We start from the raw sequence: 25,019 nt of genomic DNA on the forward strand, positions 1-25,019 counted from the left end.
CAGTCCAAAGACATGCAGGTCAGGTGAATGTTTGACACAACAACAATAGTAATAAGAAGTTTGACACAACTCTGTGTGCCCACATTTAGCCCTGAAGCCTTTGTCTTGCCAGCTTTGTCTGTCGCTGACCTCCCTCTCTTTATCTCTGTCAACATGTCAGTCTTTCTCTACCTGTGTGTAATTCAGTTATTCTCTATCAACCAAAACCTGTCTCACTTTAGTCTCTCGCCGTCGGTCTGTGCTTGCCCTCATCATCTCTTCCACCACTGCCTGGCCTTGCCGCCAAAACCAAAGTGCATCTTAACAAGCAAGTTTAATGCAAACGTGCAGCGGACCCCGCCCCCCCCGTGTCTTCGTATTCCCATTCCTATCGTCTGCTACTACTAACAGATACTGCCGAGTCTTGACCTGACTGGAACCCCAAGCCAGTCGCTCCCATCATCCCTCTTGTTTGAGATCTCTAGCAAATCTTTAATCCCTTGCAGAGTGCATGAAATCCCTGATGAACAGATGACCCGTCGTAGTTCTCCGACTATCTCGGACACCTCAGAAGCATAGTCATAAATCGAGGTTATTTATTCTTTTTGTCTATCATGGTCTTCTATGTAATATTTGCATGTGCTGTGACGTTTTGATGCTTTGGATTCAAGTTATGCTGGTGACACTTTACTGAAGGCAAGAGGCACCTCTGGCAATCACAACAGAGTTGGGCTTCTTTATTTAATTTTTTAAGCCTTTATATAATCAGGTAGTCTTACTGAACTTGGGATCTCTTTTTCGAGAGAGACCTGTGTACTAAAAAGATAAACATATACAGTTTACACATAGACAGACGCACCAATAATTCACAGACACAGATTATACATATTACACAATTAAGAAAAGCATGTACAAGAGTGACTGCCAACACATAAGTACGACCTTCGAAAATGTTCAGGTGAAATAAGAGAACGTGGCTTCAGATGGGTCTGAAGCCACGTTCCATTTGTATGCAGCGACGTATCTGAACCCACTTTCTCCAAGTTCAGCGTGAACGAGAGGTGCCGCTGATGTGCAAATGGCCCGTGACCGGACGTTGTGAGTGGCGTATTTACACGGACCCAGACAGCGAGCAGCGGTAGCAGGCCGTTTCTGCAGCACAGCCTTACAAATAAACAACAACGCTGTTCCCTTCTGTTTAAGGACGACCGGCCCACCTTTTCGTAAGAGATGCAACGGTGCATTAGAAATGTATCACCAGGGTGTCCAGGTAGAGTAGCGGTCTATTCTGTTGGCTACCAACACAAGGATCACCGGTTCGAATCCCCGTGTTCCCTCCAGCTTGGTTGGGCGTCCCTACAGACACAATTGGCCATGTGTGCGGGTAGGAAACCAGATGTGGGTATGTGTCCTGGTCGCTCGGGGCACCTGTTCGGTGGGTGGGGCTGGGGGAATAGCATGATTGTCCCACGCGCTACATCCCCCTGTTGAAACTCCTCACGGTCAGGTGAAAAGAAGCGGCTGGTGACTCCACATGTATGGGAGGAGACGTGGTAGTTGCAGCCCTCCCCGGATCGGCAGAGGGGGTGGAGCAGCGACCAGGACAGCTGGGAAGAAAAAAAAGAGATTATAGATTGTACAACGGTAGCAAAAGAGAAATATGATTTGTTTCTACACAAAGATCCAATTTTGACCTTCAGTTTGCTTATACAGATGTTCCACATGGGTCTTAAAATAAGTCTGGTTTCCTGCCAGAGTCCCAAGTATTTAGAACAATCAACTATTTTAGTTACAGAACCCTGAAGGGTTTGGCTCTGGGCAGTAGGTTGGATGCTCTTAGGTGACCTAGAGAACAGCATACATTTAGTTTTGCCAGAGTTTAAAACCCGCTTATGTTTGGTGAGAGAGATCTGAAAGGTATCAAATGCAGACTGTCGATTTGCTCTGGCCAGATTAACAGACGAGTCAGTGGCATATAAAACAGTGTCATCTGCATCTTTATGCAAAGGTATCCCCAGTCTTACGACCCATCACAATACATCTCATTTTAATCCTCGGTTCTTTTTTCTTTACTTACTTGCTGTGTTTCTGACCCTTGCGCTCCTTAATATTGATTGATTTTAACGTTGAAAACCAATGAACTAGGGTTTATTCTTCTGTTGCACACATTGCGAAATCACCTCTGGTAAGGACATCACCTACAATGTGAGGTTACAGATCACGTTAGTGAAATTTTGAACGATTGAGTGTGCTTTTGTCACCACATTAACTTTTCATTTGTTGGGAATTTATCTTAGCGCACTCGTAGATGTATAATATACAGGACAAACATTAATCACAGTTAAAAATGAACAACTCCCTCTTGGATACTCTTGTCAGTGGGGTCTTCTGCTTTCTAAGCCTCAGAGGCTGCTAATAGCTTTGTTATCTTGTGCTTGCGTGGGAGAATAACAACGGGCGGAGCAATGCCATGTTGCAATTGGACAAAAGCGTCTTTGTAATGTCAACCACATGTGGTTCATAGTAAATCACAAATCTGTCGTTATACAATCTAATTCAGCAGTCCCCGAGGATGGATATGCTGGGGAAAGTTGAAGCTGCTCTCACATAATGTAGTCTGGGTATTGGGCATCGTAAATTATTATGTTTTACACATGCACTCACCCCTTCCCCAGATACACATGCACATGCACATACACAGGGAGGTCAGAGGACATGGCATCCTATCAACTCAGGTCCTCGAGATCCTTGCGGTACTGCTGGTTTTCTTTTCTTCCATGTTGTTAATTATGTTTAACAGTTAATTAGGTTAATTAGTTCATTAACAGCAGCACGGTGGTGCGGTGGTTAGTGCGGTCACCTCACAGCAAGAAGGTCCTGGGTTTGAGTCCAACCTTGGGGGTGGTCCCAGGTCGTCCTCTGTGTGGAGTTTGCATGTTCTCCCCGTGTCTGCGTGGGTTTCCTCCCACAGTCCAAAGACATGTAGGTCAGGTGAATTGGACATACTAAATTGTCCCTGTGTGTGTGTGGGCCCTGTGATGGACTGGCGGCCTGTCCAGGGCATCTCCCCGCCTGCCCTCCCAATGACTGCTGGGATAGGCTCCAGCATCCCACGACCCTGAGAGCAGGATAAGCGGTTTGGATAATGGATGGATGGATGGATGGAGTTAATTAGGTTAACTACATTCACCTGTTTTGCCTAAAACCTCTTGTCTCAAACCTCCCTATACCTGTCTGATCCTCGGTGGAATGGAACACCAGCAGTATTGGAGACACTGAGGACCGGACTGAGAGCCACAGCCTTGGCCCCGGAGCTGGAAAAGATTCAGTGTCTTGCTCAAGCGCACTTCAGCAGGGTGGATTTTCCCTGACATGAACGCTTGAATGATCCAGTCACTGTCGCCCAGCCGTCCTTCCTCAGTGTATCCTTAAAGTAAAGGGTTACCATTTAATTTTTGTTACCACGTTGTCTTGCAGGGGTGGGCAGTCTTGTCCCGAAAGGGCAGGTGTGGGTGCAGGTTTTTGTTGCCACCAAGCGGTTATACTCCTGTGTCTGCTAATCAAGTTCCTCAGCAGAGACCCTACTGGTCGATTACTGGGATCAGGTGTGTAACTGCTTGGTTGGAACAAAAACCTGCACCCACACCGGCCCTTCTGGATAAGACTGCCTGCCGTTTTCACCCGTTTTGACTTGTAGAGATTTGATTGAATGTGATGTAAAGGTTATCTGCAATCTGCTGTAGCAATGTGTAGCACTATACTGTAATCATGATAGTTGTACTGTAGTAATTCTAAAACCAATTAAGTGTCGTCCATTTGGTGAAATACCAGCATTAAGGGAAGGATATGAAAAGGGAAATTATGGTTGAAGCTAATTGAAATGGCATTGTTGGGTAGGTTATAGGGTGTTAAAGAAGAGAGCTGGAAATAATGATGGATTGCAAGTAGAGAAAGTGAAGATAAGGCTACAGACGGTATTTTGTTTTTATTTTATCACTTTGTAACAGTATCACTATTTTTTGTCACCAACACTTGTAAATCTTGCTGTATCTTGTACTGCTCTACACTACAAAGGTATTCACTTATTTGGCCCTGTAACATGGTGTTACCAAACACAATGCTTTTTGGTTTTTTTGAAAGAGACACCTCTCTAATTTTGGTATGGCCATTTGTCATGGAGCGATTAGTCAGCCACCCAGGGTGAAATACCAGGGGCTAGTGCCTCAATATCAATCAGACCTGGTACCTCTATTGTGCCCTAACTTGCCCATAAAACCCCATAGCACTTTCACCCTCTACCTCACCTTAATCGCCAGAGCAGGGGATTAAAAACTGCCAAAATCTGAAGTCTCCACAAAGGCACCAAAACTGGTTTCAAAAATGTCCCTAGCCCGCCTTCAGCTTGCTGACATCTGCACTACGCACTCTGCACTGTTGATTTATGGTTCAGCCAAATGTAGGATAATGGACTTCTCCTCGGATGAGATCGTATTTATTTTGAAATAAACACTACTGTGATCATGCAAGAGATGAAGACTATCACTGTTTAGTTGTATTTTAATCGTGCAGGTTCAGATGTAAATTACTAAGAGCCTATAGGCATGTTTGCTGCTTCACTGTTAGAATCACCAAACTAGGTTATACTGCAGGTATTCCAACTATGGCCAGATGTGCTGAGTTAGCTTTGTTGTCTTTATAGCCTTATTCCTGCAACAGATTTATCGGTGTCTCCTCCAAATGTAATTATAATTAACAACACTACCATTCTACTCCTACTCCACCACCATTCAGATATCTTACGCATATTTGAATACATTTTCATCATACTGCTACTAACAGTTTAACAAGGCACTATTAACAAACTGATGCTTACAACAAAAGTTTGTGTCTAACTTAAAGGTCCTCTGTGTTAGGTTTTAGTGTATATATATAAGGCTTTTATAGTGTAGGTTATTGTGTTGTTATGTCTGCCACTGTACTTAGTGAAGCTGCTCTTTGTTTTCTGTTTGGAATGTTTTGAGTACTTAAAGGAATACACGCTTCAAACAAAATGTTAAAATATTATGCTCGACGACTATGTATAAAATGGATTTGTCATTAAAACCGGACAGAATATGCCATCTCTTCTTACTGTGTGTGCGTGTGAGCTGCCAATGAGGCATAACCTCTACAACCCTAAAACCTGCACCTGAGGCCGAGAAACCAGTTGTGCTAGGCCGTGCTCCTTCCTTACAACGCAACTGTTAACATCACAAGTCTATTACTTTTTTATCATTTTGCTTATATATTTCTTTGTATTAATCTTCACTTTTGTTCGTTCTTGCTTTTGTGAAGGTGGACGGGTAATTTGTTGCATTTAAGTTGATGGTGTATCGGGTTTCTGTGAGGACTTGGGGAGGAAATATCCCTCCAGCCCCAACAAGTAGATTCTGCAACGTATTGAAAGGCCACAGCAGTCATTCTTGGGTGGCCTCCTTTTTCATAACCTTTATCCATCCAAGAAAGGCTGGCTGTTGCTGGTTCATCTCCTTGCTTCAAATGCGTAAGGTAAAACCAATGTACGCATGTACGTTTAAACCAGGGAAGGGCGACATTTAAGCTATATCACAACATTATAAGCAAAATCCCAGACAGCATCTAGTCTTAACATTACTATTATTATTACATCAATATATTGCCCAGCTCTAGCCGAGGTTGGGGTTTTCGGGATTTTGAGCCTTCTAAGGATGATTGTCTTTATTGTTGTACCCCAATGTGTTTCCAATGCATGCTCTATTACTGCGTGTTGTCCTGCAAAACCAATTCCTGCCCAGTTCTCAATGAAGTCTCTAAACATGTGAGGAGATGACCTGTCATGCTCAGACATCAGTTACCTTTTTAGATGCCAGTTAGCCAACCAACACGTGTGAGGAACGGGACCAGTAGCGCCCCCCTGTGTCTACCGTGTGAAACGCGTGGCTGCATAAAAGTTAACCCACATGAGGCGAAGCCTCGCTATGTTATGTGAGGGCGCTGCAAGTATTCACGACACGGTCGGTGGGGGGCCGCGTTGCGATGGAGCCGGCCACGCCGCGGCGACGGCGCGTCTGAAACGCCCGCCGCCATTGAGCTCCGCCGTGTCGGCGTTGCGCCTTGTGAGAACGCCCCTCCACACATAACGCGCCGAACGCGAGTCGAAAAGAAGCAGAAAGACGCTCCGAATCCGTGCGAGCTGTCCCGCTAGCACCTCGCTCAACACCAAATCCCAGACCGGATATTGATTCACCGGAAGACTACAGCGGAGCAATCGAGCAGACGCGCGAGAGCGAGCGAGCGCGAGAGAGAGCGCGCGAGAGAGAGAGAGAGAGGGAGGGAAAAAAAGGAAAAGAAATCGGAGGAAGAAAAAAAAAAAGAAGGCTTATCTTGGGGGGTTCGGGTGGATTTGGACAAAGTTTCCGAACAGTCCCGACCCGAGGAAGCGCCGCCGGGGCTTGAACGGGAGTCGCCGCCGCCGCCGGTATGAATCTCGAGTTATTAACTCAGCCGTGAATTGTTCCAGGGTTGTCCGACGGCGACTCGCTTGCGAGCCCGCCTCTCGCCGTCCGCCGCCTCGGCCGCCGGAAGTCTGCATGAGGCTGCTGCGTGTCGTGCTCTAGCGGGCGGCGGCGGCGGCGGCGGCGGTTGTTTTGTTTTTTCTAAACTGGGGTGGTTTTTTTTATTTTTTTTATTCGATATTTTTTTTCTCTTTTTTTCCTCTCCCCCCTCCTCCCCCCTCTCCTCCTCCTCCTCCTTGGCGAGCGAGATGAGCGGGGGGAGGGAGGGAGCCAGGCCGCGGACGGGAGGTGGAACTAGACGGAGGCTAGTTAGCTTCCCTTGTCTCCGGGCTAGCCGGCTAACAATGCGTTTGTTTTCGGCCGCCCGCTCGACGCTTCCCCCCCTCCCCTCCTCCTCCCCCTCCGCACTTCAGCCGTCAGCTGATGGGGAGGAAGCGCGGCGGACATGGCCGGGGTCCCCCCCCCCGAGGTCCCGGGGTCCCCCCCGGGGTCCCCCGCTCGGCCCCAACGCTGCTAAGGTCTCCGCCGAGCCGCCGCCGGTTCGTCGTTAGCGGTGCAACACAGTACAAGAGAGCCGAAGCCCGGCCCGGCCCGGCCCGGCCCGCTACACCGCCGCGGTTGACTCGTAGGAAGGGGGCAGAGAACTGAACCGGGGGTGGGTGGGGGCGGTGGGGGTGGAGAGAGCGAGTGTCCTGCGCCACCTTTCTCACCTGGCGCGGTGTGGATGGGCTACAAGCAGCCTTCTGACGGCGTCCTGGGTTCCGCCGGCTCTCCCTTTGCGGTCCCTGCTCCGCTGAAGGCTGCTGCACCGCTCCGAACCTGCCTAAACCCGCTAGCTTCCCACCGCCTTGGACACCTGCTGCCGGGAGATAAGAGTGCTGCCCCTGACCCGCCCGGGGGGGGCAGAACGGGGTGGTGGTGGGGGGGGGCAGAGCATCTGTGTGGAAAGAGCCCGGTTGCGTTCCGCACCGCTTTGTAAGCCCACTGCCCTTTGTTTTGGTGGGTTTCACGTGCTGCTGATGGACAGCATCGTTAAACACGTGGTTCTAGCGAAGGAGGCTTTCACTGCTCGGTGCATGTCCCGCTACTCAGGCCACAGTATATAGGAAGGAGAAATGAAGACACTCCACGTCCTGTAAACATAAGTAACCGCGACATGAACGTTTGTCTGCTCGTTTCTGGTCAGCTTTTTCTTTCTAAACACGTTGCTTGCGCCTGCAGACCGCAAAGCAGCCGAAAGTCAGCACCAGCTGTGGTCAGCCAAGCGCTGGGGCCACACAGCAGTCGCTGCAAAACAAGGAGTAACAAAAACCCAAAGGTGTTTTGTCACTTCCCTTCTTTGACTTCAACGGGTTGGGGGCCGTGGAATTGGGATTGGGCAGAATTCAGAATTCTTCTCTGTCAGAATTTTAGAATGCAACTGCAACGCATATGTGTGTGTGCATATATATATATATATATATATATATATATATATATATATATAAGTAAGGAAATGTGTGTTTGGTAGATGAGTTCTTTGGTGTAACGATGCTTCTTGGCAGTAAATCTTCTATCAGGCAGCTGCTGGTCAGCACCTGGGGTACCAGGAGCTCAACACAAGAGTCAATAGCAGCAGCAAGATAAGCTGTTTGACATCAGCAGAGAAGATTTGGCAAATGTTTCATGGGCGCAACCCACATACTCAGCTGTGCTGCTCATCCCACAAATGCATGTTCCTTACACATGTGGCGCCATTTAAAAGGCACATAAACAGCCTTTCCAACGCTATAAGATTTACTGCCGAGAAGCATTGTTACAACAAAGACATAATCTACCAAACACACATTTCCTTACTTTTTCTGCTGTGTGTACACACACACACACACACGTCTGTGAATGTTCTCATTCATCCAGGTCATGGTTATCCAAAGGAGTTGAATCAAGTGCAGCTGGACTTGGTATATATCTGTGAAGACGTTTCGCCTCTCTGAGGAAGCCTCTTGGATGAGAGGCGAAACGTCTTCACGGATATATACCAAGTCCAGTTGCACTTGATTCAACTCCTTTGGATACACACACACACACACACACACACACTCAATGAATTGCTAATTTTGCATGAACAGCATTTCTTTCAAAGCTAATGGTTAATTACCCCCTTTAAAAAAAAAAACATTCTTCTTTTCAGTGACCCTCCACTGGACTTTTCAACAATCTCAGATGTAATTTTCAGGGTCGCATCTCTAATCTGCAGTTGCATGTGTCCTTTTGTTAAAAAGTGAGCAAAACAACTGTGCATGGCTTTCACCGGTCTTTGCCCTGCGTACACACAGCGAGAACACCGCATCCATTATTGATACCTCAAAACATCAGCTATACTGCGAGTAAGATGCAAATGAATGGCAACATGGAATGATGATGTTGGAAATTCACGCTTGGCTCTGCAGAAAACGTCTCTGCGTCTCAGTTGGAGATACAGCAGCCCGGAGAATCGGGGTTTTGAGTGCCAGTCTTGATAATGGCGAGTTTTTATAATAAAAAAACAAAAAACAGTAGGGCTCTCCAAAACGTTAGTGTCGTTTTCATCATATGTGTGTTCAGTTTGGGGCGGCGTACATTCACTGCTACGTAACACAACAGTGTAACAAACAACATGGTAAAGAGGATCAGCCGGTGAGAGTTGTGTTACCAGAGAGCACAAGCTGTTGTTGCCACAGCAAATAAGATTCAGAAAGGAACAAATTGATAATGTGAGAGCAAAATGGGGGCTATTAGTCAACATGCAAATGATGATTATAACACTAGACCATATTAGAAAATACATCAATTATAAGATATAAGTGCATTAATGTATAGAAGGTGGGCTGTGCTGGGTGTGACAGCAGCACAGGAACAGTACTGAGGCCGGAAACTAAACCATGAGAGATGTGTGCAATATGAAGCTACTTATGTAAGCTATGAACATTGACAACCGATGAGGAATATGCAAATATGAACGCATTGGACCAATTGAAAATGTGCAGAGTGCATAATATTCATGTTTTCCTTCGCATTGTGCTCAAAATCAGCAAGAATGTATATTGTCCCAAACCACACAAAAAGTTAAAAATGACACGCTTGTTTTCGATCCACCCTGAGAAAGACAGTGCAGCACTGTAAGTGATTTCTTCTCACACTGAGTCTTGACATCTTATCTGCCTTATCACTTCTGCCATTGTGGTGAGATGACTCCCAGTTTTTTCCTATCCAGTCTTATTTCTGATTTTTGTTCTGGAAAGAACCTCGTCAAACAAAATAGAGGTGCTAGCAGGCCTCTCTGCGAGTGTCAAGACGTAGTAATACTTTTATGAGGAAATTTGGGACCCAAGTTGCTTTTTGATGGGAAACAAATGGAATCAACTCAAAGAATTGGTGGATTTCATTGACACTAAAGATAAGATTTTACAGTCCAGTACCAGACTAAAGGACTCGTTGAGATGGCTCGTGTTCTGCAGTGTGTCGTTTCACCCAGGCAGCGCTTCCTGTGTGGGTGTCTGGTCAGGAGTTGCATGGGCTGTGTCACAACATAAGAGAACGCCAGGAGAACTGACTAATATCCATAGTGTTATCTCGACTGTCCTCTGCTCTCCTCCTCCTTTTTTTGTGTCCTCCCCTCTTAGGATTTGACCTCCCTTGCTGATTTCCTTTCGCATCCTTCTTTCTTTAAATGTTCAAAATTAAGATGATGACTACATCGTGTTTCCTGACCAAGGCAGGAAAATCACACGAAACGAAACTTTCCACCTGACTCCGGTTAAACGCCTGAAACGTGTGACTCATTTGCAGAAATTTCAGAGGAGAGGATGAAAGTAAAGGAAACAAATCAGAAAGACTGAATCAAGGCCAAGCCTCGTCTCATCTCAGATCTAACGATCAGTTAAAGCAAAGCAGGAAGGAGGAAGAGGAGGAGGTGGACGGTTTTTTTCTAAGTGTGTTGCTTTTTAATTACAGAAATAATGGAAGATTCCCATTTCAACTCATCATACTTTTGGTCTCCCGTCCCAACTGTACAAGGACAGGTAGAGACAACCTTATTGTTGGAATTGTCTTCAAAAATCAAAATACACATGGTGTAGTGGTATGTGCTTTGTCAACAGATATCTCCGGAGACAAATGTTTAAGCCGTAAGCATCACATAACACCAGAGGCTGACTTGATTGACTTCATGCACAGTGTTGTTCATAACATTAACAATAAAACGCTCGCTTACTTTGGTGAAGTTGACCGAGCCTCACACACAAAGAAGAATTAAATTGTTGAGTACTTGTCCCCCCCCCCCCCATGGTTGAGTATGTGTTGGTCACATGATCACCTCTGTCTCTCTGTCCCTCTCCTTTTGTTTTCAACCCCTCTCTCATTTTTACTTTTTCATCTCACCACATGTCCATTTACCCTTCTTGTTTTCTATCACTCATCCTTGCCCCGCCCCAATTGCACTGCCCTCATCCAATCAACTTCACCTTACTGTCCCTGCTGTCCCCTTCCCCTCTTGCTCATCCCTCCATCACCCTCCACGATCCTCCTCCCTCCTAATCCTTCCTCTTCTCCCCACCTCACTCCTTCCATCCCTTCTTCACACACCTCCTCCAACCCAACACCTCCACCCATCTTCTTACATCTTTATCCTTCCTATCCTCTACATCGCTCCCCTCTTCTCCTCACCTCTCTCCTCCCCTTCCCTTCATCTCTGACTCTTCTCCCATTGATCTTCCTCAACCATTTCCCTCCTTATCCTCCCTCTTTCCCCTCTTCTTTCTCCCCGTGGTTCTCCCCCCAGATTGAGAACGCCATGTTCCTGAACAAGATGGCCCCGAACAAGGATCCGCTGGGTCCTGACAAGCCCAACCACCCCTCCTTTGCCCCCCACACCGCCTCCTCCACCGCCGCCTCCTCTTCCTCCACCTCGTCTTCCTCTACCTCCCACTACCCCCCCGTCACATCTGTGCTGACTGTGCCTGGCTCCATGGATCCAGGGCCTGGAGGGAGGGCGGTCCCCAAACAGGAGGGTGGAGGAGGAGGTGGTGGCAGTGGTGGCACCCCCATCTTGGGTGGAATTGGTGGACACCTCCACCAGCCCCACTCCTCTCAGAACGTCACTGTGGTGCCGGTTCCCTCCACGGGCATCATGACGGCAGGTGAGTGTGTTTGTGTGTGTGTGTGTGTGTGTGTGTGTGTGTGTGTGTTTGTGTGTGTGTGTGTGTGTGTGTGTGTGTGTGTGTGTGTGTGTGTGTGTGTGTGTGCGTGCGTGTGCGAGCATGTGCACACTTGGGAATGCATACATGTGTGCCTATGGGTGTGTGAGTGTACTGGGGTATATGTCTGATTGTTTATTTGGGGGTTTGTGTCTGTTTGCTTGTAGGTGATTATGATGCATGTATGTGTGTGTTTATGTTTATTTGTATATGTGAGCTTTTTTGTTCTCCGTTCACAAGGTCTGCCTGCCTGCCTAAATCATAACCCCCGCCGACGACATTCACCTTCTTTCTTTCTTTCAATCCAGTTTGTAAGCATCACCTAGAGGCTATCATCCTTTTGATGATATCACCACGGAAACAGGCTTGTCTCATAGGATGGATAGGAAGGAGAATTAAAAATTCAACATCAGCTGTTTCTGATAGTATGTTTACATGCAAGCCAATGCCTCAGTCATGCGGAGTAATGGGTTTGAAGTCATTTGCTAATATTGTGTTCATGGTTCAAAATAACAGGATTTCTCAGTTACCCGATTGTAACGGGACTGCTTTTAGGTATGTTGGCTTTTCCAAAAGCTGCTGTCCTTGTTGTTGTGGGATTGTGGCAGCGAGTGTCTTCAAGTAAACATGTCGGGTTATTTTCTCCTCCTGCCCCCCTCCCCATTCTTGCATCGTTGCAGAACACCATAACAGGAGTGTCCTCAATACAATCCTGTCAAAGAGCTGGCTGTTCGGCAGCTATCTGCCTGGTAGCTCTTTGGTGTTCATAGAAACAACATTTGGTTGACTGCCTCTGGTGACTTCTCTGAGAAACCAGGCTGAGACGTGCCAGTAAATCACATGATTTAGCAACAACATTAACAGTCAAGTCTTTACTTCGATTTTGACCTCACCCCAAAAAAGGATGTTTCAGGTGAAGACACAAACATGGTTGTTTCTAAAGTGGGAGCAATGCCTTTATGGGGTTTTGATCGGGGTGTTGGTCTGCATGTAAATATAGGCATTGCTTATGCAAATGTGTGCCCGAACAAAAGTTCAGAGGCAGACAGCTTAAAAGGTCCAGAAACTTGGCAATATGATAAACTTCATTTAAACAGCACTTTTCAAAACACCAGTTACACAGTGCTTTACAAAAAGCAAGAACACAACACATCAGTAAACACAAGGGAAATGAAATGGGGGGGGGGGAGGAGTATGTAAGAACGAGGACGTAAAAACAAACATAAAGAAATAATCACTGGTTTATGCAAAAACACAAAAACAAAACAGTCTGGGGCACCCCGGTGGCTCACCTGGTAGAGTGCGTACCATGCAAGGCTGAGTCCTTACCGCAGCGGCCTGAGTTTGAATCCGGCCCGGGCCCTTTGCTGCATGTCATCCCCTCTCTCTCCCCCTGCCTTTCCTGTCTCTCTCTCTACTACCACTGTCCAATAAAAGGCCAAAAAAAAAAAAAATCTTGAAAAAAACTGGGGGAAAAAGTCTGACTAGTCATCATATTAAAAACGTTTATCTAGATGCACCACTTTGCTTTGCAAAGGAAAATTGGTGTTACAACAATCCTAACGCGCCATCAGCATCACAGGTGATGGTTGTTTGTGAGCGTACGAAAGGCTTTTTCATGTTGTCGTGCATAACTTGTGCAAAAAAATAACTCTTCTGCCTTGTTTCTGATGCCTTACTAAGCACTTCTCTGTTACACATTCACATTGTAGGCCGTCGCAGGAATGTCAGTAAGGTGAATTATCAGGGCGCTGTGGGTCCAACAGCTAACTGTTCTTACTATCACTTGCTCACAGTGCTAGAACTCTTCAGGAAGACTTTAAAACCTTGTTCTACCGCTGCACTCATTTCAAGCTACTCTTGAAAAGAGCATCACCCTGGGAAATGCCTGGACTGTGTAAAAGTAAGATGTGTGTGTTGACGGAGGGGCCAGTCAGGTCACAGTCTATCTCTCTCCCTCTCAGCGGGGTTGGTGATCACCGCCCCTCAAGGCACGCTGGTCCCCACCACCTCCACCCAGTCATTTGTAGCCGGACACCCCTCCGCACCCACCATGATAGTGTCGGCTGTGCATCCTTCCAACACAGGTAAAACCAACCCCAGACAGTTGCAGTTCACCTCCCCCCCTTCAGTCAATTCAAAATGTCTGTTTGCTGAAGGTGCAAGTAGTCATCCTCCATCTGAATTATACTAACTACCTACTCTAGTCGGGGGCCTCAGGGTAGAGATAAATGGAGGGCAAAATAATTCTAACCTAATGAGATGGATTTAAACCTTTTCGTACTGAATTGACACTAGCCACACAGCTCTCTGTCATTTCTAATGAGACAGTCCTGTTCTCCAGCCATCCCCCATTAACCCCTGCATTTCGTTCTGTGTTGTTTTTATTACATCCATTCACTCATAATAAAAACAACTGAACCCAACCAGGGTTAGAACTCCTGCATTGTCAGATGTGGTTGGAAGATCCCTGGTCCAAAGACCCCTATTTTTTGTTTTGTCTTCAATGGAAAGCATCTCTCTCTCTCTCTCTCTCTCTCTCTCTCTCTCTCTCTCTCTCTCTCTCTCTCTCTCTCTCTCTCTCTCTCTCTCTCTCTCTCTCTCTCTCTCTCTCTCTCTCTCTCTCTCTCTCTCTCTCTCTCTCATCTATCTGCCCATTATTTCATGTATATGCCCTCCCTCTCCTTCCTACCTCCGATTCCCTCGTTTCCACTCTTCTGCCCTCCATCCCCTCCCAACCTCTTCACTCTTCTGCCGTCCCAACTCCTTCCATCTCACAATGTATCAGAAAAGAAAGATGACAATGCTGTTCCCTCTGCAGTTGTCATGCCAACACCAGGGAAGCGAGGCAGGAAGCGGAAACAGGTGATGGGCAGAGTCGCTGGAGTAGGCGGAGTCCTCCCACCAGGAAGTGATGCGTTAATACTGGCACACCTTGCCGCCGGTGGACAGGTAAGGGAGGCCGTTGTTCTATTCTCTTCTCTTCTCTCCTGCATTCACTTCATCAATTGATAATGACATCACTTTGACACTGTTAAACACAAAGGCTCCTTTAAACCTACTGTAGACAACCCCCCCCTCCCCAGTGTTTCCAAGTGGTATTATTGTTTGCACCGCTGGCGCAAAGACAACTCGATCACTTTCCATTTATTAGCAGCTTGGCTACTGTTCAAAGCAAAAAACAACCTTAAGAATACCAATTTGAACTAGAAACCTAGGGCTTGACGATTTGGCCTAAAATAAAATCTCGTTTTTTTTTTTTCAAACAAAATGACAGTTTTCAATTTAAAGGTCGATTTCTTTTCCTGTTTTCCTCTAAACAAACTAAAAAGACCAAGGCAAAATTTGAATACATATTTTCTTTATTAGCACAATAAGAAAAACGAGATGACAAAGTAGTCTAGGCCTATGCGGTTCCAAGGTTCACTCTTGTTTTACCTCTGTTTCTATCAATCTCCCTTTTCACCTTCTTTGCCTCCTCCGTCAACGGGTTCTTTTTCTCTTGCCGGGTAGAGTTTCCACTGTCACTTCAGTTGTTCCACCGTCTGCCATTTCAGCAACCGGGGAGAACAAAAGCGCTATCCTCTTCCTATTTTGGTTACACAATGGTTGATGCGCTTCCTTTGTGCCATAAACTGAGCCTTCATTTTCCCATGAGATCATACCTGGTGGCAGACAGAATTGCATAGTGAAAGCGAGGCTTATGTCTAAACGCTGATGGTGTCATTATTCTATAGCCATTGTATTATTCTATAGCCATCTGTGCAATCAACATTTACTTCATAATGATAAATTAAAGCAAAAAAAGTTGTCTACTGCTGCTTTAAACCTCTTTTCCCTCCTGTTCTAAACACTTGGCTTGTTCTTTTGTGTTTCAGCACCACACTGCCGACCCCTACGACCTCTCCAATGATGAGGAGGACCACACCAGTAAAGATGGCCCCAAATCCTACAGGTAGAAAAAACCTGATGTTTCCATGGGGAAACGTGACATTTTGAATTATTTCTGCGATTTCAAGAACTCATTTACTCTCTCTCTTACTCATACGCATACTCTCATAGACACTTTGGGAAAAAAAATCATACATTTCAACCAATATACACACATTCATTGTTGCACGGCTGTACACATTCCATAGCGGTGTGGTGTGCAGTGTGCTCGCTGCTGTAGAGGGTATGGCTTGTTTTATATGACACTATTGCCTCGCTTCAGTGCACCATGAGTTACATATACTTGGATCTCAAAACACATTCACTTATCCTACTCATCCAGTTAAAAGAAAAAAAGAAAAGCTTTGATTTAAAATGAATGAAAGAAAATATGCAAGAGATATGCAACAGGTTTAAGTAAAAGAAATGCTGATTAAAACTGATCAAGCAGCTAGTTTTTAAATCTTTCGATCAGTTGAAGACCAGTAATTAACAAATTAAACAACCAAGACATGTGCACTCGCACAAGAAATCAGTTCCAACTACAGTCCTGAAGGTTTCTGTACAAACAAATGTCTTCTTTGCTTTTTATCTTTGGCATATTGAAGGCCAGAGCTAAACCACAAATATACAAATGATAAACATTTTCCGGTCCTTGTATAACCAAAGTGAGAGCTGTGCCCGCATTCTTGGCACAAAGTAAAACACATTTTCGGTGGGTGTCGGACTCCACCAAAATTGTCCCTTGTCTCCGATTCCGATTTCAAGTCGCAGCCAAGGTGAGGAGTGTGTCTGTTTTGGGAATCTCAGAATTGCATCTCTGCTCTTTGCAGATGATGTGGTTTTGTTGGCTTCATCAGAATGTGACCTCCAGCACGCTCTGGGGAGGTTTGCAGCTGAGTGTGAAATGAGAGTCAGCACCTCCCAGTCTGAGGCCATGGTTCTCTACTGGAAAATGGTGGATTGCTCCCTCCGGGTTAGGGATGAGTTGTTGCCTCAAGTGAAGGAGTTCAAGTATCTCGGGGTCTTGTTCACGAGTGAGGGTAGGATGGAGCAGGAGATTGACAGGTGGATTAGTAGTATCAGCAGTAATGTAGACGTTGTACCGGACCGTTGTGATGAAGAAGGAGCTGAGCCGGAAGGCAAAGCTCTCAATTTACCAGTCAATCTTCGTTCCCACCCTCACCTATGGTCATGAGCTTTGGGTAGTGACCGAAAGGGTGAGATTGCGGATACAAGCGGCTGAAATGAGTTTCCTCCGTAGGGTGTCTGGGCTCAGCCTTAGAGATAGGGTGAGGAGCTCGGACATCCGGAGGGAGCTCGGAGTAGAGCTGCTGCTCCTTTGCATCGAAAGGAGCCAGTTGAGGTGGTTTGGACATCTGATCAGGATGCCTCCTGGGCACCCTCCTTTGGAGGTTTACTGGGCACGGCCAACTGGGAGGAGACCCCGGGTAGACCCAGAGCTCACTGGAGGGACTACATGTCCAATCTGGCCTGGGAGCGCCTTGGGATCCCCCAGGAGGAGCTGGAGGGTGTTGCTGGGGAGAGGGATGTCTGGAGTGCCCTACTTATCTTGCTGCCACCACGACCCGACCCCGGAGAAGCGGCTGAAGATGAATGAAAGAATGAGTGAACATTTTTCTAGTTCCTTATTTTAATTGATACTGTTTGTTATTACCCATAGTAATTTATGTCTTCACCATATAAACCAAAAGTGGAAGAATAAAGCTGCGGGTAATGATGGGTTTGAAGAAGCAAGTTTGTGTTGTTGAACAAGCAGATATACCAACAGGCCTTGACTAACAGATATTTTGACAGCATAGGTGAAAACTTGGGTTCAGACATGTTTGTTTGGTGGGGAAGCTTCTGACACAACAGCACTGATTTCATTTAAATGTATCTCTGGGATCTGGGATGGTCAAGCACCACTACAATTACCACAAATCACCATAGTTGTCAGTGACTTAAACAAAACCAACAGCCTTCCAGATAGTAACTCTATTAATTGTTCAGGTAAACAGGAAATAACACAACCAATCACAGACCTCTCCTTGAATTGCTGCGCATGCCATTGGTTTCCTCATCTTGTCTTCTGCTTCTCTCCCCACCCAGGTGCCGGATGTGCGCAGTGACGTTCTTTAGCAAGTCTGACATGCAGATCCACGCCAAGTCACACACAGAGGCCAAGCCCCACAAATGCCCCCACTGCTCCAAGTCGTTTGCCAACTCCAGCTACCTGGCCCAGCATATCCGCATCCACAGCGGGGCAAAGCCATACACCTGCTCCTACTGCCAGAAAACCTTTCGGCAGCTCAGTCACCTACAGCAGCACACACGGTACTGGTCTGGTGTGGGCAGGGGGGTGGGAGGGGTGAGAGATTGTGAGTGTGTATTTGTAGCAGTGTGTGGCGGTCCCTGTGTTTGTATTTGTGTGTTTGTGTGTGGGTGAGTGTTTGCAGGCTTTTGCTGTATCTGTGTGCATCTCTTTGCCTGTATGTACATGTTATATGTTAGTTTTACTGTAGATTTGTGAATATGCATGTGTGTGTGTGTGTGTGTGTCTTTCTTGTGTGTGTTATTTTCTTTATGTGTGCCTAATGTGCATGTTTATGTGGGTGTGTGATGTACGTATCTGAAACTGTTCATGCGCACGCGCGCGCGTGTGTGTTAATTTGCACTTGTGTGATGTGTCAGTGTTTTGTTTTGGTTTGGTTGTTTGTACAAGTGTGTGGAGTCACGTGTGTGTCTTTTTGTGGGTTTGTCTGTGTTCCTTTGTGTGTGGTTTGGATGGGTGAGTGTTGGTGCTTCCTGTTGCGAGAGATTTGACAGTGGACACTTTTTGCATAGTCAAGCCTAGGGCTGTGACGGTTATTACATCATCGCCCGATCACGATTGTGTGACCTAGCTGCCATCATTTTGCATAATGGTTAGAATGGTTTCCATTCATTTGTATAAAACCGCTGGATGAAACTAACAGAGATGTCATATTTCCATCACTGTTTCCACGTCGTTTTCCACCGTTTGTTGTGGCTGGCGCTCTTTTAATGACGTCATCTTGTTGCACCCCTGGCACGAGTGGTGAATTAGCACCAACAAACTTTATGTTAAGATGCTTATTCTACAATATTCTATGATATTCTATAATATTCTATATGATATTCTATAATATTCTATAATATTCTATATGATATTCTATAATATTCTATATGATATTCTATAATATTCTATAATATTCTACGATATTCTATGATATTTGACAACATTCGACGACTGCATTTGGACGAGCATGTGTTGACATTGACGTCATGGGCGTAGCTGCAAAGCCGAACAGCACAGCAGCGCTGTGGCACATGTTGGTTTTAAGCCAGACGAAAACGGAGAGCCTGATAACTTGGAGGAGGCAATTTGTCAGATTTGCAGCAAAAACGTGGCCGTCAAAAACGCTACTACCACACATTTAAAAACCTATCTACGGATCTACCACCCCACCCAATTCGCCCAACTTGGACAGCCACCCACCGCCGCAGTTCCATCCCGGCAATTGGCTGTTCCCGAAGCTTTCGGACATGTGTCTAAATATGAACTTGACAGTACCAGATGGTGCACGTTAACAGACAGTGTAACGCCATATATAGCCAAAGAAATACAGCTGTTCAATTCGGGGGATTGCCAGAGGGGGTGGAGCAGTGACCGGGACGGCTCAGAAAATAGGGTAATAATTGGCCAAGTACAACTGAGGAGAAAGTGGGGGGGGCAAAATAAAAAGACAATTAAATCATTAATTGCGATTATTTGTATGACGATTAATCATCAACTAAAACGTCATGATGGTGCCAGCCTTGGTCAAGCCATCACTTCTGGGGATGACCGTTACCAAACCCCCGTCATGATACTGAACCCTAACGAGGGTTTTCAAAATGGAGTGGCTTGTAATTTTAATACTTCCTCTTTAAAAGAAATAAGTTTTCTCGATGCCTAGGGAGAGGACAGCTGAAGTCAGTCTTCGAACCTCTGGCCACACTGGTTTCTTGATCCATGACCTAAGCTGTTTTACCCTACATGTTTTATCATATTAGACTACAGATGCCGGTTGGAGAACTGCCTCAGTGTCTGTTTGAACAAAGCGGACAGATTTACCAGCGTTCTGGTGTTGGCTGATGTTAAACTCCCATCCCGCTGACTTTAATTCATCATCGCAACGTTAGTTTGATGCCAGACACATGTTGCGGCTCCTTTAGTTGTCAGATAGCTTCAGGATTTTCATCCACGCTCTGTCTCCTTGTCTAGCCTGACACCAGCTCCCCCGCTCACCTCCTTTTTGGTTTGAAACCCTCAACGAGAGTCAATAAATCATCTCCGTACTTCTAAACTGCTTTTCCAAGAGCACCCCCTCTCAGCTGAGGGGTCTGGAATTCCATGGCTGGGCTTCCAGTCACTGAATTCCCATTTCAAAAGAAATCTTAGCTAATGATAACAGAGGACATACAGTTTCAAAACACCGTCAGAAAGACATGCATGTTAGGGTCAGTACTGCTGTCTGTGCCCCTGACCGAGGCACGGCGAGACGAGCTGGAGCTGGTCCCCGGGCGCTGCACGGCGGCTGCCCTCTGCTCCGAGCCACACAGCTAGGATGGCTTACATGCAGAGGAAGAATTTCCCCACGGGGCTCAATAAAGTAATAGAATAAAATAAAAAACAGATTTTCACTCTTCTCGAATGAGGTAGCCAGGGAAGATGCAAACTCTCTCCTGGATTTCTCTTTTAAGTTCACAAAACACATTCGAAGCAAATGCGTGTGATTGTGTAACCGCTGGAAACGGAGGCCCTGCCTCCTCCTTTTAAATCCGTTGTGCTACCACACTGCGTCTGGCTCGCACGTGTTTGAATCCCTCCCCGCCACACGCTGGTGTTTACGTACCCACAAGCCATAGAGCCGCTGATCCAGCGTCGACTTCCCCGGCTGGGAAGTCTGCTCGGTCCTTTTTTTCTTTCACAGAGTCACGGTCGCTCTCTTAGTGCATGTAGGTGTGCACGATGACGCGACGGATGAACTGTCAGAACCCACAACCTCCCTCCTCCTCCTCCTCCTCCTCCTCCTCCTCGTACACATCGCCACGCTCTTTGTTATGTTTTAGTTTGACGTCTGGGCATTGTCTCCCTTATCGTGACACCCCGGGCTTTTATGTTCGTAGGTTCTAGGCCATTAATTTCCAACAGAGAGAGACACTCCGCTGGCCAGCAGACCACGCTGACATTTTCACTTCAGCTAAGCCGCAGCAGAACCGTACACGGACGGTCCGTGCACTCTCACATACACACACATGTGAACACAGCGTTTCTAAGAACGCTGCTGAAACCGTTGCCCATCGACGGAGAGAGAGACGGCAGGAGAGAAAGAGAAAGATGGAGAGAGAGAGAGAGAAGGGTGACTGTGCTTGCTGGCTGTATGGTTTTTTTATGTTCTGTGTTGTCACAACTCAGACGCAGCACAAAGAGCACACTGTCAAACTTCAGGGGTCTACTGGACTCATTTTAACACGTGACTGATCCGCGGATCATCGCTTAGTCTGACCGTATGTAGTGTAAAATTCTCTCTCTCTCTCTCTTTTTCTCCCTCTGTCTCTCTCTTTTTACCCCCCCCCCCCAACCCAACCCTTAACCCCTACCCCTCAACCACCCTCATCCCTGTGTCCCTGGATAGAAACCACACTGAGGCCAAGCCCCACAAGTGCCCCCACTGCTCCAAGTCGTTTGCCAACTCCAGCTACCTGGCCCAGCATATCCGCATCCACAGCGGGGCAAAGCCATACACCTGCTCCTACTGCCAGAAAACCTTTCGGCAGCTCAGTCACCTACAGCAGCACACACGGTACTGGTGTGTGTGTGTGTGTGTGTGTGTGTGTGTTAGTGGGCCTATGGGTGCATGTTATTATGAGTGGGTCAGGGTGTGTGTATTTGTGTGTGCATGTGTGTTTGTATTAACTTAGTTGTATTAACTGTGTGTGTTTCTGTATGTATATATATGTGTATATGTATATATATATTTTTGCATTTCTTTTTGTGCAGGTTTTCTGTCTGTATATGTGGTTGTGTATGTGCACATTTGTGTATGTGTGTACAGTTGTGGCGGTACTTATCTGGTTTAAATGCACATGTGGAGACAAAAATGAGACATTGTCCTCATCATGTTGTCCTCAGGGTCAGCTGATATGAACTTTTCAGGGCCGATATGGATTGTTAGTAACCGAAAAGACCAAGAACCAATATACTTTTGCAGTAAGATTGACAATCTCAGTGTCAAAATTTAGAATAACACAAACTCCAACACAAAACTTAGCTGAAATGCCTTTAAGCACGTGTTTAATTAAAAGAACTTTTTGTTAACTTAAAATAAAAAGTGTGTGGCGCTCCCGGCAGCAAGAAATGACGTTGTAGCCGATCATTGTTTCTGCTAGTCGGCTGGCTAAGTTATGGATCAGCAAATTAACTTGTTGACATTCACGATCGCATCCAAAGTAGCTCCATGGGACTCAGCATCAGCTTACCTTACGACAACCATCGGCTGCCTGTCTAGCTAAAATGGAGGGAACCTCTGTATGTCTGTCTTAGGGTTGCCACCTTCTATGTGGAGAAATAAGGGACGCCCCCCAAGCTCCTTGCCCCCGCCACAAGTCCTACATCCCCCCCCCCTGATGATGTAATGACCCCCCCTTTTTTTTTTCCCCCAACTGAATTTGGTCAACTACCCAAGTCCTCTGAGCCATCCCCGGTCACTGCTCCACCCCCTCTGCCGATACAGGGAGGGCTGCAGACTACCACGTCTCCTCCCATACATGTGGAGTCGCCAGCCGCTTCTTTTCACCTGACAGTGAGGAGTTTCACCAGGGGGGCGTAGCGCGTGGGAGGATCACGCTATTCCCCCAGTTCCCCCTCCCCCCCAAACAGGTGCCTCGACCGACCAGAGGAGGCACTAGTGCAGCGTCCGGGACACATACCCACATCCGGCTTCCCTCCCGCAGACGCGGCCAATTGTGTCTGCAGGGACGCCCGACCAAGCCGGAGGTAACATGGGGATTCGAACCGCCGATCCCCGTGTTGGTAGGCAGCGAAATAGACCGCCACGTCACCTGGACGCCCTATGTAATAATTTTTTTGTGAATTCAATACGCCAATACTCATGGTTTGAAGTGCTTTATTGCAAGACAAAATAACAAAAGCACTTAGTGTAACAGAAGTATGAGTTTGGCTTTGTAATGCTGACTGGTTTGACTCAAACAAGCGAAACATCACAAACATAACCCTGTACGTCCCAGATGGAAACAGGCAGTAACTGCAAGCGACTGAGGGGGCTACTTTTAATTGCACAAGGAAACCACCGAGTTAGGCCTCATGGCAACGATGACAGCATGACACTGACATGCAATCTCACACACAACACAGAGCTTTTTTTTATTCAAAAACTTATTTACAGCAAAGAGGTATAAAATTGTCATGCAGAAAGTAAAATAGCAACTTTGTACAGACCAGAGGAGTTCAGAGTCCATTCGTTTCAAGTCCTTTCAGAGTTCAAATAAAATGTACTTAGCGTAATGGTCTATTCTGTTGCCTACCAACATGGGGCTCCCCGGTTCGAATCCCCGGGCCAGTGTGGATGAAGCTTTTTGTTCCAACCAAGGAGTTACACACCTGACCCCACTAATCAACCAGCAGAGTCTTTGCTGAGGAACTTGATTAGGAGACACAGGTGTGCAACTGCTTGGTTGGAACAAAAACCTTCGCCCACACTGGCCCTTTCTGGATAAGATTGCCCACCCCTGCTTCAGAGGGACCGCTCAGGTTGGACGGTTTGGAGACAAAGCAAGAGAGGCAAGATGGAGATGGTTTGGACATGTGTGGAGGAGAGATGCTGGGTATATTGGGAGAAGGATGCTGAATATGGAGCTGCCAGGGAAGAGGAGAAGAGGAAGGCCAAAGAGGAGGTTTATGGAGGTGGTGAGGGAGGACATGCAGGTGGCTGGTGTGACAGAGGAAGAGGCAGAGGACAGGAAGAGATGGAAACGGATGATTTGCTGTGGCGCCCCCTAAGGGGAGCAGCCGAAAGTTGTAGTAGTAGATTTTTCTCACCTTGTTCAAGCCATTCTTGATCTAATAAAGGCATCCCTAGTTTCCTCCTCATAATTTTGTCTAACTGGCTTTGCAGCAAATTCACATTCAGTACCTCTTGGCTCATTAAATTGCCACAATTTTTCATTTGCAGGTCTAAAATTTCTTTGATGATTTTAATTTCATTTTAATTTCTTTATCGCTTTTTTAATTTTGCTAATAATTTGCCTTTCTTAATAGCAGCCTTTTGAATTTCATATTTCATTAATTCTCATAAATATCCATAAGAAGCTGTAGCACAGGCTCGATTCCAATACTTATCAATAATATTGTTAATTTCCAATTTAAGGTCTTCATTTGTCAGTAAAGCGTTTTTGAGTTTCCAATAGCCTGCACCATATTTCTGTGTACAGGTAGTCCCCAGGTTACGAACCCCCGTACTTAGGAACTGGCCTCTGTGAAGCCTGTTATTTAAAAGGGCTGAGTTACGCAGTGGTTCGTACTAATGAGCGGACGGACTACTTTGCGCGACACTCAGAACACCGCGTTTTAGGCGGTTCGTCGGCCGGAGGGAGAGCAACGTCACGCCGTCGTCACCATTTTAAGTCGGACTGCGTAAACGTTGTGTGTTTACCCTCCGTGGCTTCGAAGTGTAGGTCTGGTGCAAGGGATGGCGATGCTTTGAAGAAAAGGAAAAAGACCGCGACTGAAAGGAAAGTGGAAATAGTAAGGCGTTCAGAGAGAGGCGACACGCTCTTGTCGTTTTTTCACGTACCCGCTGAGGGGCGCTGCTGAGGGGCGCTGCTGAGGGGCGCTGCTGAGGGGCGCTGCTGAGGCGGGCCCCGCTGAGGGGCGCTGCTGAGGGGTGCTGCTGAGGGGTGCTGCTGAGGGGTGCTGCTGAGGGGTGCTGCTGAGGCGGGCCCCGCTGAGGGGTGCTGCTGAGGGGTGCTGCTGAGGGGTGCTGCTGAGGGGTGCTGCTGAGGCGGGCCCCGCTGAGGGGCGCTGCTGAGGGGCGCTGCTGAGGGGTGCTGCTGAGGGGTGCTGCTGAGGGGCGCTGCTGAGGGGCGCTGCTGAGGGGTGCTGCTGAGGGGCGCTGCTGAGGGGTGCTGCTGAGGGGTGCTGCTGAGGGGCGCTGCTGAGGGGCGCTGCTGAGGGGCGCTGCTGAGGCGGGCCCCGCTGAGGGGCGCTGCTGAGGGGTGCTGCTGAGGGGTGCTGCTGAGGGGTGCTGCTGAGGCGGGCCCCGCTGAGGGGCGCTGCTGA

At 47.0% G+C, this 25,019-nt stretch overlaps 1 protein-coding gene and 1 long non-coding RNA gene across 5 annotated transcripts in view; one reads left to right on the forward strand and one right to left on the reverse strand.

The window, feature by feature from the left end:
- Window positions 1–725: 725 nt before the first annotated feature.
- On the reverse strand, window positions 726–7,372 carry LOC130128545 (uncharacterized). Of its 2 annotated transcripts, none has more exons than XR_008811916.1 (3): window positions 7,223–7,372; window positions 2,057–2,177; window positions 726–1,586 (listed from the first exon to the last, which is right to left on the reverse strand). It is a non-coding gene; the product is annotated as an uncharacterized LOC130128545 (long non-coding RNA). The 2 variants fall into 2 exon arrangements; XR_008811917.1 differs by lacking the exon at window positions 7,223–7,372 and adding an exon at window positions 5,853–5,871.
- Window positions 5,685–25,019, forward strand: part of znf384a (zinc finger protein 384 a) — a 34,939-nt gene continuing 15,604 nt past the window's right edge. The window contains exons 1-9 of one of the 3 annotated variants that reach the window (XM_056298157.1): window positions 5,685–6,475; window positions 7,734–7,830; window positions 10,485–10,552; window positions 11,311–11,668; window positions 13,690–13,812; window positions 14,547–14,677; window positions 15,604–15,680; window positions 17,768–17,992; window positions 21,358–21,525. In XM_056298157.1, the coding sequence (XP_056154132.1) occupies window positions 10,490–10,552; window positions 11,311–11,668; window positions 13,690–13,812; window positions 14,547–14,677; window positions 15,604–15,680; window positions 17,768–17,992; window positions 21,358–21,525 (1,145 nt within the window). In that variant the 5' untranslated portion in view covers window positions 5,685–6,475; window positions 7,734–7,830; window positions 10,485–10,489. The remainder of the gene's footprint in view (window positions 6,476–7,733; window positions 7,831–10,484; window positions 10,553–11,310; window positions 11,669–13,689; window positions 13,813–14,546; window positions 14,678–15,603; window positions 15,681–17,767; window positions 17,993–21,357; window positions 21,526–25,019) is intronic. The other 2 variants (XM_056298156.1, XM_056298158.1) reach the window with 2 other exon arrangements.

Source organism: Lampris incognitus, chromosome 18 (assembly GCF_029633865.1).
Source record: "Lampris incognitus isolate fLamInc1 chromosome 18, fLamInc1.hap2, whole genome shotgun sequence".
Lineage (NCBI taxonomy): Eukaryota > Metazoa > Chordata > Actinopteri > Lampriformes > Lampridae > Lampris > Lampris incognitus.